The sequence below is a fragment of the Haemorhous mexicanus genome, chromosome 6 (genome assembly GCF_027477595.1).
Source record: "Haemorhous mexicanus isolate bHaeMex1 chromosome 6, bHaeMex1.pri, whole genome shotgun sequence".
NCBI classification, from domain to species: domain Eukaryota; kingdom Metazoa; phylum Chordata; class Aves; order Passeriformes; family Fringillidae; genus Haemorhous; species Haemorhous mexicanus.
Genome location: NC_082346.1, coordinates 17,300,900 through 17,318,135, shown reverse-complemented (window position 1 = coordinate 17,318,135; position 17,236 = coordinate 17,300,900). Strand labels below are relative to the sequence as shown.

At 43.1% G+C, this 17,236-nt stretch overlaps 1 protein-coding gene across 1 annotated transcript in view; it reads right to left on the bottom strand.

Moving 5' to 3' along the window:
* OSBPL5 (oxysterol binding protein like 5) overlaps positions 1 to 6,549 on the bottom strand; it is a 173,143-nt gene extending 166,594 nt beyond the window's left edge. Inside the window, exon 1 of the mRNA XM_059849012.1 lies at positions 6,531 to 6,549. Within this exon, the coding sequence (XP_059704995.1) occupies positions 6,531 to 6,545 (15 nt within the window). The 5' untranslated portion in view covers positions 6,546 to 6,549. The remainder of the gene's footprint in view (positions 1 to 6,530) is intronic.
* Positions 6,550 to 17,236: the final 10,687 nt, after the last annotated feature.

Sequence of the window (17,236 nt, the reverse complement as noted above, 5' to 3'; positions counted from 1 at the left end):
CAGAAGGAAAAAATCATTAACGAAGCCTGGCTAGAAAGACATGTCCCAGATTACTCAGTATTAATTTCCTTTCAGTTTCATTTTGCAAAAATCTAACCATCTTTTATCAAAACTTCACACAAATGAGACTTTTCCTGGGACCATGCAAATGGTTGGTGCAGATGCAATAACCTGGGAGCCAGTGCAGCTTAACTGCAGCCTGGAGCAGGGATTGACTGCTGAGACACAGCCACGTGTCTTACTTGAGACTCAGACCTTGTGTTGGTGCAAGTTGCTGCAGTGGGTGTCTATATTTATCACACACTTGACTGGGTCATGTTTGTTACCTTGGTTCTCAGGTAGAAGTCACCTCCATATAGGATCTTCATGGCATTTCTGAGACACCCTAATGGAAAATGTGATGCCAATGTATTGGAGCCAACATGGGGCATCAGCTTGAACACAAACCATTCATGTTTTCATGTATCATTTCTTTGTCCTTCCACCCAGCCTCAGCCTTGTAACATAAAGGGGTTTAAGTAGTTAAATAAATACTTCTTCTCTTTTTTTATATTAAGATTTGGTGTCCACCGTATTAAATACAGTCAAGAGGAATGAGGTTTAGTTTGCAGACCAAACAGAAACATATAATATAAAAATCTAATCTGCTGTGACAAAACTCCCATTTCCTGTAGCATGGATTCTGGAAAATAATTCAAGTTAGAATCATGGAATCATAGAGTACCCTGAGTAGGAAGGTATCCAGAAAGACTACTGAGTCCAACTCCTGGCCCTGCACAGGGCAAATGTTCACTATTCCTTTGCTGAGACAAGTGCATTTTCCAACCATGCTTTTTTCCAAGCACAATCTTTTCTATTACAAAGGTTGAGGCAATTACCCATGCCCATCCCTGACAAATCTTATCAGTTCAGCAAATCAATTCCAAATTGTACTCCTCACAGATTTCAGCAAGTTCCTGGTCAGCAATGCTTTTTGGCCAAAGTTAGGCCCTTTTTACTTGTAGGAAATAGACATTTCTATTCATTCAAGGAAGATGGACTAGAAAAACATTTCAAAAGTGATTACAGGATTCAAGATCATAAGCCCCTAAACCACTTCTAAAAGCTAGAAGTCAGAGGATTCAAAGCTGCTTTTGACAACTTTTAAATATTTTACTCTAATCTTGAGCTACAGCAATTTACAAGAACATGGGGAGATGACAGATCATTCCACAGTGAGGAACAGCCTGTCAGACATAATTTTTGTTAGTGACCATCTCCTCTAAGAACAGAGGTATTGACCAGCATATATTCCATATGGCAAATTACATATTCACTAAAACCTATACAGTCATCTGGATTTATCAAACATTGCAAAACTCTCTCAAGGGAAACCAAAATAACAAGTATATAATCCTTCTGTAGTCTAGCCTGAAAATTACATGCCTGTAACAACACATAGAGCGTTTTCCTCAAAAAATTCTTCCTAAGAAGTCAGCTGAAAAGAGAAGTCAGGTATGGTGGAGAAACATTTTCTATATTAGCACTAAAGCAGCAAATTAAATTATTATACAACCTTTAAAGTCATCCCATCCTCCCCCCACCCCCTTCAGTTACCTATGTGGGGACCAATTTGTTCAGCTTTGTGCCTTGTACGAGCTCTCCATTGTGAGAGCCTATTTTAGCCTAGATTCCCACAAACTGCCACATTTTAATGGTTTCTTGACCAAAGGAGCAATGCCCATCTGGAAACACTCAGCCAGCCACGTTTCATCAAACACATGACATGATGGTACAGAAATGCACCATCTGCTTTAGGGTTCAGGCTTTCATATTGTGCCCATCTTTTGCAAAAGATTAAAGGGATACCAATCTTTGAGTCCCCTTATACTCTTATATGGGGTCATGGGTGAATGAGTCTGTGCAGTTTTGCCATTTGCTACTGCCAAAGCAAAAGCTGAAACTACTCTGGGGGTGCTGATAGTGTTGCAGTTACAAGTGACCAAAGGTTGCTGTCTTACAGATGAAACTTTCCCAAGGAGAGTCCAACAGGCTTTCCCTTCCCCCTGCTTCCATCCTGCATCTCCTTATCCCTGGGAGGTTCCTATGAACACTGTGAGGGAAGAAACCTCTTGTGTTTGGAGAAGAAGAAATATACATCCACACATGCTTTGTAAACACTTCAGTTGACATTAAAGGCACAAGCTGTATATAATCAGCATCATTTTGTGGTAGGAACACCCAGAGGGGTCCCAGCCACTGTCTGCCCACTAAGATCAAAGTGGTTGCAAGAGCTACACCACTAAGGGCGGGCATGAGGTGCTCTGCAGAGATCCTGTCACCCATCCATCTGTTGCAACTGTGGGTGTAAAAAACGGGCATCACCCAGCTCCTGTTTTCTCCCAGACTGCAGTGCTCTGCAGAAAATAATGAGCAAACTTCAGCAAGCTTTGCTTTCCAAGATGGTATTTCCATGGAGATACTCCTGAATGTCTGCAGCTGCTGTCCTGGCTATGGATTTAGGAGTTTTGCTTCTAAAAGGTATGATAAATATTGTGATTAAAAGCAAATCGGTGTCTTTATTCCAAGGGATGTGTGTCTTTTTGTGATACATATTTCTCACACACAAAGAAATTCTAACTTTGCTTTGTGTTGCTTTCTAAATTTCTTCTCTGGCTGGTTTTTTATCTATCCCTGCAAGCCAGGCATGCTGGAATCTGGATTGTGCACCATGGAAAAACCATCCTCACATAGTCTGTGAAAGAGTGGAATTTGCTAGTGGAGAAAGAGCTTTCCTGGTTATATCTGGTGTGATGTGGAACATGAGGAGTTTGCTGGCTCTGCTGCTGAGGTGGGGGCAGCATGCTCCAAGCCTTCAGACTGGAAAACTCTGAGCTATCTAGGGTACCTTCTCCTGGTAGTGTCCATTCCCTTACTCAAGACAACAATTTGCTCCGGAAGCTGAGATCAATTATTAGGTTCTGTATTCCTTGAAAATAAATGCCTTACTGTAGCAGAAGCTGCAGAGCATGTAATCAAAGGATGCCATATGGGCCATTTATTAACAATGAAAAACGAATGCACCATTTGTCAGGCTGTAATTGAAACGGAAGAACAATTCCAGTTTTCACTCCCACTGTTGATCTGACTATCTGTATCACAGAACATAAACAGCTTCTTGCCTTATTACTTCTAGTATGAATCCACAGCACATTAAGTTTACACATGGATACTGAGAGTAAATATTTCATGTTATGACTCAAAACCATGCTGGTATATATGTAAGCATATTGCCTGCCAGCTTCCTTCTTACATACATGTTAATGGGATTATGTTTATATACATATACAGAAATACAAATTCACATCCAAGCTAACCAACCAACCCAACAAAGATAAAAATAAAATCACTGCAGACAGTTTACATGCCATCCTGAATTTCAAGTGTTTTAAAATACTCTTGCAATTTGCAAGTCCACATTCTAAATGGACATGCTGTAACAGCATTGCATAGAAGCTATTTTAAACTGTCAAAAACCAAATCAATGTATTTCCACTCCCTTAACTCAGATCTTAAGCTAAAACCAAAAAAAATCCAAAAAAAATGCTTTCTTCAGTTTTCTCTTGGTTTCATTTCTGCAGAATTACCAAATACAATCATCAACATAGATCACAAGCTTTATATTTTTAGTCGCCTCCTCTTTCTACTTTTCTCCTTTTTATCCCCTCAAAGTAAAATGTCTAGAACTGCCCTTGTCTTTTATCTACTTCAACAGAACTGAGAAACTTGCAACATTTACAAGGCTGAGGACTGCAATTGGGGTGCAAAGCACCACACCAGACAGAGAGCAGAAGAGGCAAAACTCTGCTTTTCTGTTTTGAGGGTGGCTGCAGTCATGGCCTTCCCACTGCTACAAGCTGAGAACTAGGCCAGGAAAGGGCAATTCATCCCATGTGACTGATCCTCATTCCCTGCCCTGCCACAGGGCCCTGGACCACCCTTGCTTCCTTGGGACTGCTCAGAGACCACTAACACAGCTCAGGCACAAGGAGCATTCCTTGGGTATCCATTCCACAGTGCCCAAAGTGAGGCCACCTCTGCCTTTGGCTTGACAGTGACAGAAATCACCAACATTTTGCCTGTTGTGGCATGTAGAGTGATGGCAAAGGTTCAAAAATAAGAAGCCTGTATTCAGCTCTTTAAGGATTACAGTTATGCTGGAACACACAGCAGCACATCAGTAACTGTGTTTCAAAAAGCCCTTTGAATAATCAAGAGAATCACTCATTCCCCTCCAAATAAATTGCATCCTACTTCGTGACAAAGCTCCATTTCTACCAAGGGTTACCTTCAATGTGTCTCATTTAAATCTTAAACCAGCAAAATTCACATCTTCACTCACTTTTCCTCCCTTCTTTTTTCCCCTTTTCAGTATTACAACTGTAACAGCCACAGATTGCAACTTCACAGATGCATGTTTGACATTAATACAAAATAATTCTCCAGGAAGATAAACAGGTACTGAGCTGCTTTGCCAGTACTATGCTTTTCACATTTGTTAACCTTAAATCTTAACCTGAGATAAGCTCTAATTCATATTCCACAAGAAAATCCCAGGAAATCACAAACACATCTATAAAACTAGGTATAAAACAGCCTCATCTTCCATATAATGACAGAGCCTGTGATTTCTGGAAGGGATGTTTGGAATCCAATGAGTATGAATGTCAGCTTCCCATGGCTCCCTTGGAAGCCTCAGCCAGCAAGAATAGGAACAGGAATGGTGCAGAAACACAGGAACAAGCAAAACTATAATTTTGACTATTTACAGGGTCAAATAAATGTTTACAAGACATTTAGAACCAAACTTTGTCAATGCTACATGGCACAATTGCACAAAAGTCATACTAAACCATATTTACTGCATCTTTTCTCATTAGTACAAGGTCCTAATTCACTCTCATAACCACAGGTGGTAACAGAGCCACGTGACTTCATGGACTGCCATTGCACTTGTCATGGGAGCCAGTTCAGAAGTTATTTACTTCTGAGCTGAAACAGAGATGGAATTCCACCAAATGAGGCCTCCCCTCTAACCCCACCTGGACATAATGGAGAGACTCCTCCTTGCAACTACAGCTGCAAATCAATGCTCATGTCTTTGCTGCACCTACAAACCTGGCCTTCCCACTCTGTCCTCTTCCCAGAGTACTCAAAACATGACTTCAGCACAGCTTGGAAAGGTAGGTGTGGTGCAGGTGATTCCAACAGGTTATAGCCAGCCCCATGCCATCCATTTCTGACTCCCTAAGGAACCCATTGCATCCCAGTATGGTACTGCAAAGCTACTCCAGCCAAGGCAAATCATGAAGCTGTTAAGGTTCCTCCTTGGCCCTCAGGAAGGAGAATGAAGAAAAGCATCATTGCCATCAACAGTTGTGCTACCCACAGCCCATGAGTATGGGAAGTTCTTGCTTGGGAAGTCTTTGGGGACTGTGTGTAGATTTACTCAGCTTTAATTTAATACTTTGACTTAGTTCTGAGGAAGCTACACTGTTCCTGCACTATGTTCAGGAGGGATCTGTTTACAGAAAACACTGACACCCCACTTCCTGTACCACCTCTCCTAAAAAACCCTACAAAATATTAAAGAGAAGTATTTTGAACAACTACAGTGATAAAATGTTGTTTCCCAAAGCTGCCAAAAATACACATTTTTGAACTCCACTCCAAGTATCCGGGGCAGTGCAGGCTGCTAGAGTGAAACTCAGGTTATTTGGTATCATTTTTGAAGCAGCAGGTATGAAGAACTCTCAGGATTAACTGCATCCTTGTGTATTGTAGGATTGCTGCAGTCTAAAAAGCTGCATTCCTTCATTCTGTTCCAGTGCTGCTGGTCAACCATCAGTTCCCTTAGGCAGCAATATTTTTGGGGGCTCTTCAGAAATGTTTATCTGTAGAGCTGTTTACAACTGCTGTAGGTGCAATGCAGTATCCTGCCACTTTGAGCACCACACACTTTGGGGGCTACATTAAAAACATTCCCTTCCTTTGCTCTGCCCTATTTTTGCTCTGTGGCAGAGCACAACTTGCAAAAGGATCCGTAGCATCAAACTTAACAGAAGTTACCCTTAAAAAAGAAAGGGCAAGATTAATCAGCAATTTTTAGAAGACTTGAGCAAATATTATTAGCAAGCAGCTCTGGTATTTTGAGTTTCCACTAGCAAAATAACAAAACCAAAGAAAACATTTTAATATCAACATCTTGCAGCAGCATTTTGCTCTCTCATGGCTAAAAGCTTAAATCAATGTATTGCAGCGCAGGAAACAACCAGAGTAGGACACAAACACAGTGTTTTAACTCAGATCATTGCAACAGTTAATCGAGCATTTTGTGACAGCAAGCCATTTACCAAGTACATTTTCACATAATTAAGCAGCAAAGGAGACACAGTCCACAGGAGCCGCACATTTAATTGTGTCAGCAATTAGATCACGGAACACTCTGCGCATATAGACGTGGCTATATGGACCTGTCTTTCTATACTCACCGTGCAGCAAGGCATGGGTGTTACGTTGGTCTCCAAACAATTGCTTCAGAGCCCCAGGCAGAGCAACCTTCCTCTCACTCTCATCTCGGGCAAGTCAGGGTTTCTGGAAGGTGGCCAGGCAAGATCAGATTCATCAGCCAATAAAATTGTCTAAAGCTGCCGTTCCACAAGAGACCGTTCCTCCGGCTGCAGCCTCAGGAGCAGCCAATAAAGGAGAAAATCAGCATCAGAGTGCAGGCAAGCATTTTGCCCCATACTAAGGGTCTGCTTGCCAAAACTCCTGCTTTCCCCTGCCTGTGCTGCTGCACACAGTCATCCTGCATGAAAAACAACTTGCACTTGGCTTGCCTGGCTAAAATAGGTGCACAGCTATTCTGAACACTGACAAGGGTAAAGGAATCAGTCAGGCAGGTGCCTCATAAGCTGGGAAGCAATACAGTGACATTTGGAGCCACAGATTCATGCTGCTAGAGGGGTAGCACAGTGGACCCTGCTTTTTGTGGGCACTGGGAATTACTGCTCATACAACGTTGCTTCACTCGAAAGTTCATGGCAGTTCATGATGGGCAATGTGGAGACTGTGAAAACCTTACCCTGATTTTATCTTCCAGAGCTGGACCTGCTGCAGTGGCTGCGGGAAGCCATCCTGTCCTCAGCCCCACGTGTTTGTCCTGGACTTCATTGCCATTCAGAGGAGTCCTTGATTCCACCCTGCCAGTCCTACAGCAGCAGCAAAATATCCCAGTGTGCAAAAACACTTCAGAAAGCAGCTGTCTGACATCCCAGGATCCTTAGGGCTTGCCTTTCCTTGGAAAATCCAAAAATGCCAGTTTAAAAAAAAAAAAAAAAATCACTCTTACTGTGTGTTATCTAACCAACAGTAAATCCTAAAGGTGACAAGGCATTTGTGACAGTTATGCATGAAAGCAAGTCAAGAAAGACCTTTGTAGGTCTTTACTTGTAAATTAACAATCTGAATAAGACCAAGCCTGTGTGTTATCAGTCTGAACACGCATATTTTGATAGCAGATAACACATTTTTGCCACAAAATCTTAGTAGAGAAAAAGCACAGGTGGTCTCTGCACACTATTTTACTGCCTTGCTGGCATTTACCTCCCCTAACCTCTCTGAGGTTAAAACTTTTTGGATTTGTTTCCTCAGAAATCTTACACCAAGGTGCTTTATCTACAAAGCTGAGTTGCCACCCAATCTGACAGCAGCCCTGGTGAAATCCCATTCTCAACAACATTTCTTTCATTTTCCTGACACAAATGAAAAGCAAATACCATCCAGACTTCACCAGTAATGTTACATACCCTCACCTATGTGTATTGGAGGACAAAATTGTTTGTAGTGCAGACAGCCCTTTGGAAGGCTAAGACTTTGCTCCTTGAAATGGGAAGGGATTCTTAATGAAAAAGCAAATGATACGAGAAACAAAAAGATTAGAATATGAAGATTGGAAATTAGAATAAATTAGATAGTAGAACAGGGTCAGCAAGAGTGTCATTAACAATAACTGGTTTTCATTTTCACATGCCATTGCCTTTAAACTCCTGTTTTATATGGATGTATTTTTACATATTTATGTGAGACCTCTGCTCTCTTTCTACATATTTATGTGAAACCTCTCCTTTCATGCTGGTACTACAGCTGTTTGAAGGACAACAAGCCAAAGATGCATTCCTCAGAGCTCTGAAGGCTGTATTACACTGGAGGAGCTGGAAAAGAGGCTCCTCAGAAGCCACACTATGATAAATCAGGCAGCACAGAGGCACAGCCTGACTGAATTCAGATGCCTGGACTTTGTACTCTGATCTTGAAAAGTGAAGAGCGTCCCAAGGAGAGTTGGCTGAGCAATGACAGTCACACCAATATGGCTACATTTTGCTACTACATTGCTACTTTATTTAGCAATCTTGTTGTATTTATGCCGTACCCTTGTCTCATGCCACTACTGCCTAATGCTCATTGGTTTAGGGGCTGTAATTACATGTACATGTTACTCGCTGATTGGTCGTCACACTATAAGCGTTTTTAGCTAAGGTGTGCTAAATTAGCAGTTCTCATATTGTGTTTGGCATCTGGCTTCATCCTTGCACAATGCTTATTCTTCTTTGTTGTATCTATTTGAGGATGGTACATGGTCTATCTTGTTCTGAGGACAGTACATGGTCTTCAAAGTAACTCTGTAATCTGCAGGCCAGGGTTGTCCAATTCTTGTAAGAGTACAGTATGCCCTTGTTTTGCCAAGAATTCTTCTACAGAAAAGCTGCATGTGCAAGCATTTATGATCTGGATTTTCCTTTGATGTAAATTGGCACAGACCCATGTCAATTCACACAGGCTTTTCTTCCAGCTGGGGATCTTCCACTGTCTCTGTAAAACACAGGGTCCCATTTGGAGCCATGGTGTGCTGCCATATTGTCCATTCAAGGGCAGCTCTGGGCAGGGAGCACACACCAACCTGAAGGCAAGTACGTGCCCTCAAACAGGGCCTTGGGTCTTGGAAAGAGGCTTGCCAAGCTGTAACCTCAGAAAACAGTGCCTTGGCTGCAGAGAGGCAGGCAAGATGGACATGCACTTCCTCAGAGCAGCTGGCTTAAGGAAACCATGGGACACTTGGCAGCAGGTGAGGAGCCTCCTTACCTCTGGGAGCAGGAGAGCACAAAGCCAGCAGCAGGCCAGGACCCACACCAGTGACACACAAAAGAGCGGGATACCAAGCAGGCTCCCAGAGCAGCCTGCCTCCAGGAAATTCATTTTCACAGAGCTGAAAATAAAAAAAACCATTCACCCAAGGCAGCTGTGCTGGTGTCCCATCCCACTGGTAAGCATTGTGTTGATTTAGGCTGGAAATTGTGCACATTGTACTAAAAACCTGGTGAACACATACATTAGCTTCTCCTCTGTGTCTGGAGTGAGGTCAAGCTGCACAGAGGAGTGCTGCAGGGTTTGGTTATCACCCATCATAAACTTTAGTTCCAGGACTTAAATTCAGTAATGGAGAACATTTTCTAAGCTGCTTTCTGCACATATTTGAGGTGATTTGGGCTCTAATTAATTTGGAACAGGGTAGGGAGTTCAGAAATTTTCCTTTTCTCTCCCTGACATCCCTGTGTCCCAGTTTAGTTTTAAAGTGGTAAGGCACATCTAGATTAAGGCACTAGGAGGGAGAAGGAAGAGAAAAAAAAGAAATCTAGCTGAATTAGAGATGGCTGACAGGGCATTTCATCAACCCAATTGTGTACTCAAAGCTTTTCAGAATCCATAACAAGAGTGGCCATGCAAATCAGTGAGTCATTGCAGCAGCTGACGGGGAAAAACCCCACCAAAAAAAAGGAAAAAAGAAAAAAATCCAGCAGAACTCTGCTCAGTGAGGTGTTTCCATAGCATGCTTGTGCTTTGTCTAACCATAGCCCATTTTTATTCTCTTTAGCACATTTATCCTTTGTGAACTAGGGTGTTCCTTCTGGGAAAGCTACAACACTTTCTTACACTAGGATAGCCCAGCAGCATGCAGGAAGCCTATGACACTTCAAGGAACTGAAGGGTATATTTGTAGTTAGAGCTACAAAAAAATCTGCATTGGGCTTCTCTCTAACACAAGATCAAAAGCTGCTGCCCTCTTCCCCATCTCTTCCAGCACCTGGATGTGCAGCTGGCATGCACGTGTCCCCAGTGAGGGGGTTGGGCAGTCTTAACCTTTTAACAGCAGTATTCTGCTTTTCTATGTTTTATGGGCTCAGTATTTGCACAGTTTCTTAATATTTATTTAATTTTTAAAATATATAGATGACCTCAGAGTTAAAAGAGAATGTAATGTTTTTTGGGAGAAAACTGTTTTGCACTTAACCCTTCACAGTTACTCTGATCACAAAGGACAGCAGGATGCTGTGACTTTCTGTAGTTTCACCTTTTCTAGCAAGGAGTGATGAAAGGCCATATATATGAAAAACAGGAAAATAATCAGAAGAATTCAGATTGTTTTTGCACCAACCTCAAGTCTAAGCAGTCCCTGCTTGTCAGGACTCCAGAAACATGGAGAAATCCAAGTGCAATATGCACCAAAAAACAAGCATTGATCCTAGAGTACAAAAAAGCAGCCTGCAAGAGAGTAAGAGAAAATAATTTCCCTGTGAATTGTCTACCCCTGTGAGAAGTGAGATACCCTCTCTTGGAGCAGGCAGGTCAGCAGGCACAGTATCCAGTGGCCCTTGCTTTGAGGGGGAAGGCTGCTTTGGAGTAAACAGAATGTGGAAGGAGAGACAAGATCAAAGAACTGGCATTGCAGTGCTCAGCTCTAGGTTGCTTCACACAGTCTTACTCCATGAGGAGCCTGTGATGAGCAAAAGGGATGAGACCAGCTCTGTCAAAGCTGGGGGGTTTGTGTGGCAGGTACGTGTCAAAAACAGCTTCAGTGTATAGTTCCTGTGATCTCTCATGACAGATACCTAACTTATTCATTAACACAGGAAAGGAGACCTTAAGGGATTCACAGCTGAGGAAAGAAAAAAGAAGTCATGTTGCTCAGAGCTCTGATTTGGATGAAGCAACTCTGCAAGTCTAATAATGCAGCTTTTGGCCTTTAGTGTTATTCATGGGAAGAGTGAATTTGAACAGATCTGCTGGGTTTGTTCAATAAAAGGAAAGGACTGGGTTTCTATTTACACACACACCCCTCCTTAAATCAGTTTGACACTGCAGTAGAGTTGATGCCCTCTGCTTGGCAGCCTCATTACCATCTGTAACAAATGTAACATCTTATAAATAATTTATGTTGTAAGAGCAAATACAGTTTAGAAGAAAGAAAACATTTAAGAAATCTGGGATCAGAAAAGGCTAGAGTGAGTCAACACGGGCTTCTCTGTTTCCATGGAATTAAGAGCATTACCCTACCCGCCTTAGAGTAGTCAAACAGCAGCCCAAGTGACCAGGCAGGAAATATTGCATCAGATTACCAGAAAGGGAAGAAGAGCACTGAACAGGGAGGGAGATCTCCCAGGGAGGGAGTGTGCTGGACTGGGACACAACAGGAGCCAAACTTGTTTTCCATCTCCATTGCTGATTTCCGTCCCACTCTAGGCTGACCCCCAACTGTGAGGGGGAGGAAATCTATATAAATAAATGAAAAATTTTAGCAAACAGCTGTTCTGGTGTCAATACGTTGTCACATCCCATATTCTGCTTGTTGAAATGAACTTTACCCATGCTTCCTCTGCTGCACTTGGACTAATTTATCATGCATTATGTATGTTCCTCGGTCTCAGAGTTTAATTATTCATGAATCCCTCCACCCTCACCTTCTTCCCCTTCCACATTCACAAGGACCAGCGGGCACAATTCATCAACCACCATCACCACCACCTCTCCAAGGTGTGAGGCTGCAGCCTGGCCCAGCTGTGGCCACTGCTGGCTCCTGCCAGAGCTCCCCACATCCATGTGCTCACTGACCTGCCTCAACCTCGGGAAGCCTCGGAGCACTGCCTTAGGCCTGGCTGCTGATGCACAGAAATGTCACCTCCCCTGGGGCTCCTTAACAACCCTCCTGCCCCTCAAGCAGGCGCTGTAGACTGGGGGCAGCCCAGTGTAACCCCTAAAAATGAGGGGTGGCCACCAAGGCGTGTACCAAAAGCCCCAAAGTGAGGCTGGAAACAAATTCTCCTCGTCCCCCACAGTGGCGGGAACCCCGAGGAGCCGCCTCAGGGCCCTGAGGGCCCTCTTGCCTGGGAGGGGACTCTGTTTCTCCCAGCACTGTTTTCACTCCATTCCTGTCTGGAGGGAAATGTCTGAAGAAGGCAAACCTACCTGCTGGGTGCCAGCTTGCACAGGGGCCATGCCAGTCCTGTTCCCAGCAGTGGTGGGAGTGGGGCAGGGTGGATGTGCCCACAAGGCCTGGTGGCGGCGGGGCGGGCAGGAGCAGATCCGCGCCTGGTGTGGTGCCCAGGTGGGGCAGCAGAGGAGCAGCCACGGTGAGGAGAGGGGCCAGGGGCTGCCCTGTGGCTCCCCTGCCACAGCACTGTGCACTGCCTCTTCCTGAAAATGGAGCTTTCTCTGGGAAAAGGTTCTCCAGTGAGAGCACAACTCCCACCAACAGTGAGGAATAGCCCTGACAGCAGCCTGGAGTGGACAAGAGGCAAGGCAGCACGAGGAACATTTATAAACCCATGGAACGAATTACAGCACAGGAGCTTCTTCTGAGAGCCAGGATCTAAAAGATGTTCTCAGCTGCCAGTGCCATGGGAATCTTGGTTTGACTCAGGTGTGTTCTCTACAGGATCACGCATGGGACCCATGAAGCATAAGAAAACACCTGATGGCAGCCAGGCCTTCCGAGTCAGCTCCCGGCATGCAAATCCAGCCAGACTGAGAAAAAGTACAAAATTATTACTGATTTCTGTACCTTAAGTGCCAGATACCATTGCTTGCATTTTATTCCAGCCCCCATCTCTAAACAGCCACAAATGTTTTTTAAAAACCAGAGCACTTGTCTCCTATTTTTAGTAGCAGTGATATCCCACAGTGTAGAAGAAGTATAATCTGCTGTCATCACTGCTGCCCTGGACCAGTGCTCTCACCTGTGCTGTGTTACTACTTCATTTAGCACAGAATGCCTCAGTCAACACCACTGCCTAACGCACCAAGTATAATGTGCTTTTTTTATCTTTTAAGGCTTCCCCTCCAGCTTGTATAACATTGCTCAGCTGATCTCTTAATTTCCTACATGCAAAAACCAAGCTCTTTGTTCTGAAACCACACAGCTTTCATCTGCTGCCAAAGGGGAATCCATCTGGGTGCCGTAACTTCCACCCTTTGAAATGAGTCCTCCCCACACCCACTAGCAGACAGGAGGCCTGTGGCCACAATTCAGGATGCCTGCCTGATTTTGATTTATCAGGGAAGCAGGGAGGATTGGAGAGAGCAGGCATTCTCATCCTAGTCACAAGTCCTTCCTCACAGATAAACCTTGCAGGATGGGGGGATTTCCCCAGGTGTAGCACGACCCTAACTACCACTGTCCTTTCCATTGGCTTTCCACCTGTGCTGTGAATTTAGTTAGGCAAAAAGATGGCATTTCATCCAACTGTAGGAGTTATTTTGGGTTTTTCCATCCCTTGGAGCACTATGGAATTGGTTTCCTGTTCTGTGGCTCTGTTTGGTGCACAGAACCTGGGGCTGTTGCTGGGGACTGGCCCATGATGGAGATAAAGCCTTTGAAAGGCACGACTGTGAAACACTGCTCTGTCCACTGCAACTTCTTGGGCTGGTCCCTCTGCTGCTTTTGCATAGCAAGAACCAGATCAGAAAGCCAGACACATCCCATGGCAATTGATCAACCCCAAATGTCTCGTCCCCCACCCACAGCCCTTAGCCCCAGCTTGTCTGGCCACCCTCACACCTGCTGCCTGCGCCTCAGACCTCCACCTTCTCTTTCAGTTTCATCCTTGAGGCTATTTCTTGCTGTAATTAGTCAATTGATTCCCCCATATGCAAACACTGAGGCATCCTGAGACTGTCACTTCAAAGGGCTTTTGTCACCAATAATTGAAGCATCTCCACCCAAGCAGACTGTGCTTTTGATCAAGGATAAGCAGTTTGCTCTGGACTGTGGGCCAAGGAAAGCTATAATTTGATCACAGTGCTGGCAGATGTCCTAGTGAGCAGTGGATAAACTCACTTTGTTATGCTTAGTAGCTCCTGCCTTTCAGTCATGGGAAATCATAATTTGACTATTAGCATGTAAGAATTTTCCTTACACACCAGCAAAGTTAAAAGGCCACTGTCATCTTGGAACATGATGCCTTTCCTATGGAGGCTGATGAGAGCCTTCACACTAATCTCTCCCTGCTGTTTGCCTATTGGTTTCTGGTACAGTCACATGTTATTGAAATGTTAGATTTTTTGCAATGGAAGTATTTAACTCCACAGAAATTATTCACTTTTTCCTTTTCTGTTGTGTGAAACAAGAAGAAGCACCACAGCTTCACTTCTGCAAATATTTGCAGTATACACCTGCAATGAAAAACACAGATTTTCCCCCCCACACTTCCTCTCAGCACAGCAAGAGTGCTTTCTGCTTCCCCCAGGCTTGGGAAAGCAATTCACCCCCACAACCCAGCTGCTAGCAAAGACATCAGTTCATTTTGCAAATTCTTTTTGGGGTATTTCAAATGTGATTGTCTTTGTTAATGACAGCAACATTGAAAAGCCTACAAAGCCCTCTGATTTTATTCCTACTCCACCCATTTTGCTGAAAGGAATTACTTCTGAGCTGTTTGCAAAACTGCCTTCAAATGTCTCCTAAAAATTTTGTATCTAAGAAATCTGAAAAATGGTAGACAATTGCAAATGCTGCTTATTAAAGTGACCATGGTCACCACACTGCTGTCTCATGCCTCAGCTGCTGGTTGTGTTTATCTCCTGCCTCTGGCCATATCATTGATTGCAAACTCTAATCAGGAAATGGTTCTTCCCTCCTTGGCAGCTGTGTCCTCAGCCCAGAGGAAGCAGCCACCTGAGTCCTCCAGAGCCATCCTGCCTTTTCCAAAATAAACTAAACAACAAAGTCCTTGGAAGTTGAAATGTCTGCTGAGTGAAAGCTTAATCCCAAGAAAAACTGTAGTGTTGTGGGTTTTTTTCTGGGTGCAGAGAGCAGTCTCTGCAGATTGTGATGTTGCTGGTTGTGTTTTCCCAGAGATTCTGGCTCTACCTTGTAAAAGCATTTACAGCATATTGATCACTTCATGTAGTAAATTGCAACTACAACAATGTTTCATCTGGAACCAATTGACCGTAGAATAATACATCCATGTACTTCTAATATCATTTAAAGCAAATGACTTGGAGAGAGATTTAGGGTAATAACATTGTGCCTTCATCAGGCTGACTCTAAAATCTCATTGCAATAGAATCATGTAACCAGAGGGGGAAAAAAATTAAAAATAAGAAGTAAAAAGATTACTAATTTCTGTCTGTGAAATGGAAAGTGGATAACCTGAATATATGTGATGGATGGCTCAGTGCAGTGCTCCTCAAAAAAGAGCATATTCTTTCTACAGCTCTTTAGAATAAGGTCCTAACTCAAATCTATAAATCAGATAAGAGAATACTGAGTAAAAATACATCTTGAAATAGGTCAACAAATAGAATACTAAAACATACATATAGGAGAGCTGTTGGGGTTAAGGGAATTTGCCTTCAGTTCTACATGGCTCAGAATATCATCTGCAAAAAGTTTAAAAGGATATTACTGATTGACATCCATATACATTCAGATTCCCTGTTCTCTGTCCTGTCCTTTTCTGTGTGCTTAATATTCCTAAAAGCGAAAAAAGGGGGGGAAAAGGGGGGGGAAAAAGGGGGAGAAAGGGGGGGGAAAGGGGGGGGAAAGGGGGGGGAAAGGGGGGGGGAAAGGGGAGAAAAGGGGAGAAAAGGGGGGAAAAGGGGGGAAAAGGGGGGAAAAGGGGGGAAAAGGGGGGAAAAGGGGGGAAAAGGGGGGAAAAGGGGGGAAAAGGGGGGAAAAGGGGGGAAAAGGGGGGAAAAGGGGGGAAAAGGGGGGAAAAGGGGGGAAAAGAAGCAAGAGGAAAAAGAGGGAAAAAGAGGGGAAAAAGAGGGGAAAAAGAGGGGAAAAAGAGGGGAAAAAGAGGGGAAAAAGAGGGGAAAAAGAGGGGAAAAAGAGGGGAAAAGAGGGGAAAAGAGGGGAAAAGAGGGGAAAAAGAGGGGAAAAGAGGGGAAAAGAGGGGAAAAGAGGGGAAAAGAGGGGAAAAGAGGGGAAAAGAGGGGAAAAGAGGGGAAAAGAGGGGAAAAGAGGGGAAAAGAGAGAGGAAAAAAGAGGAAAAAAGAGGAAAAAGAGAAAAAAGAGAAAAAAGAGAAAAAAGAGAAAAAAAGAGAAAAAAAGAGGAAAAAAGAGGAAAAAAGAGAAAAAAGAGAAAAAAGAGAAAAAAAGAGAAAAAAAGAGAAAAAAAGAGAAAAAAAGAGAAAAAAAGAGAAAAAAAGAGAAAAAAAGAGAAAAAAGAGAAAAAAGAGAAAAAAGAGAAAAAAGAGAAAAAAGAGAAAAAAGAGAAAAAAGAGAAAAAAGAGAAAAAAGAGAAAAAAGAGAAAAAAGAACAAAGAGAAAAAAGAGAAAAAAGTGAAAAAAGAGAAAAAAGAGAAAAAAGAGAAAAAAGAGAGGAAAAAAGAGAGGAAAAAAGAGAGGAAAAAAGAGAGGAAAAAAGAGAGGAAAAAAGAGAGGAAAAAAGAGAGGAAAAAAGAGAGGAAAAAAGAGAGGAAAAAAGAGAGGAAAAAGAAAAAAGGGAAAAAGAGGGAAAAAAGAAAGGAATAAAAGGAAAAAAAGGGGAAAAAAGTAATCTTGGTTTACCAAGGCCCTGTGCAAACTGCCTGTTCTGTCTAGGCGTACATTCCCTTTCTAGTCTGACTTGCAAGAATAGGGGAAGAGAAAGAAGGTCATGATTCACATGTGACAGGAACCAGAGCTTTCTTTGAATTTCTCAGTATTTCAGTCCCTTTCACTAAAAAACACATTTTAAGAAACAAACATGGAATATTTTCCTAAATCCTGATTGAAACAGCCATGTTCATCTTTACCTTCAATTGCTTTAAAAATATATCCAAATGGTGAATAAATAAAACAAAGACATTCTCAAGAAAGATTTTTTCAGGTGGAACTGTTCAAATCTTTTTTTAGTGCCATGTTTAAAAGGCAACA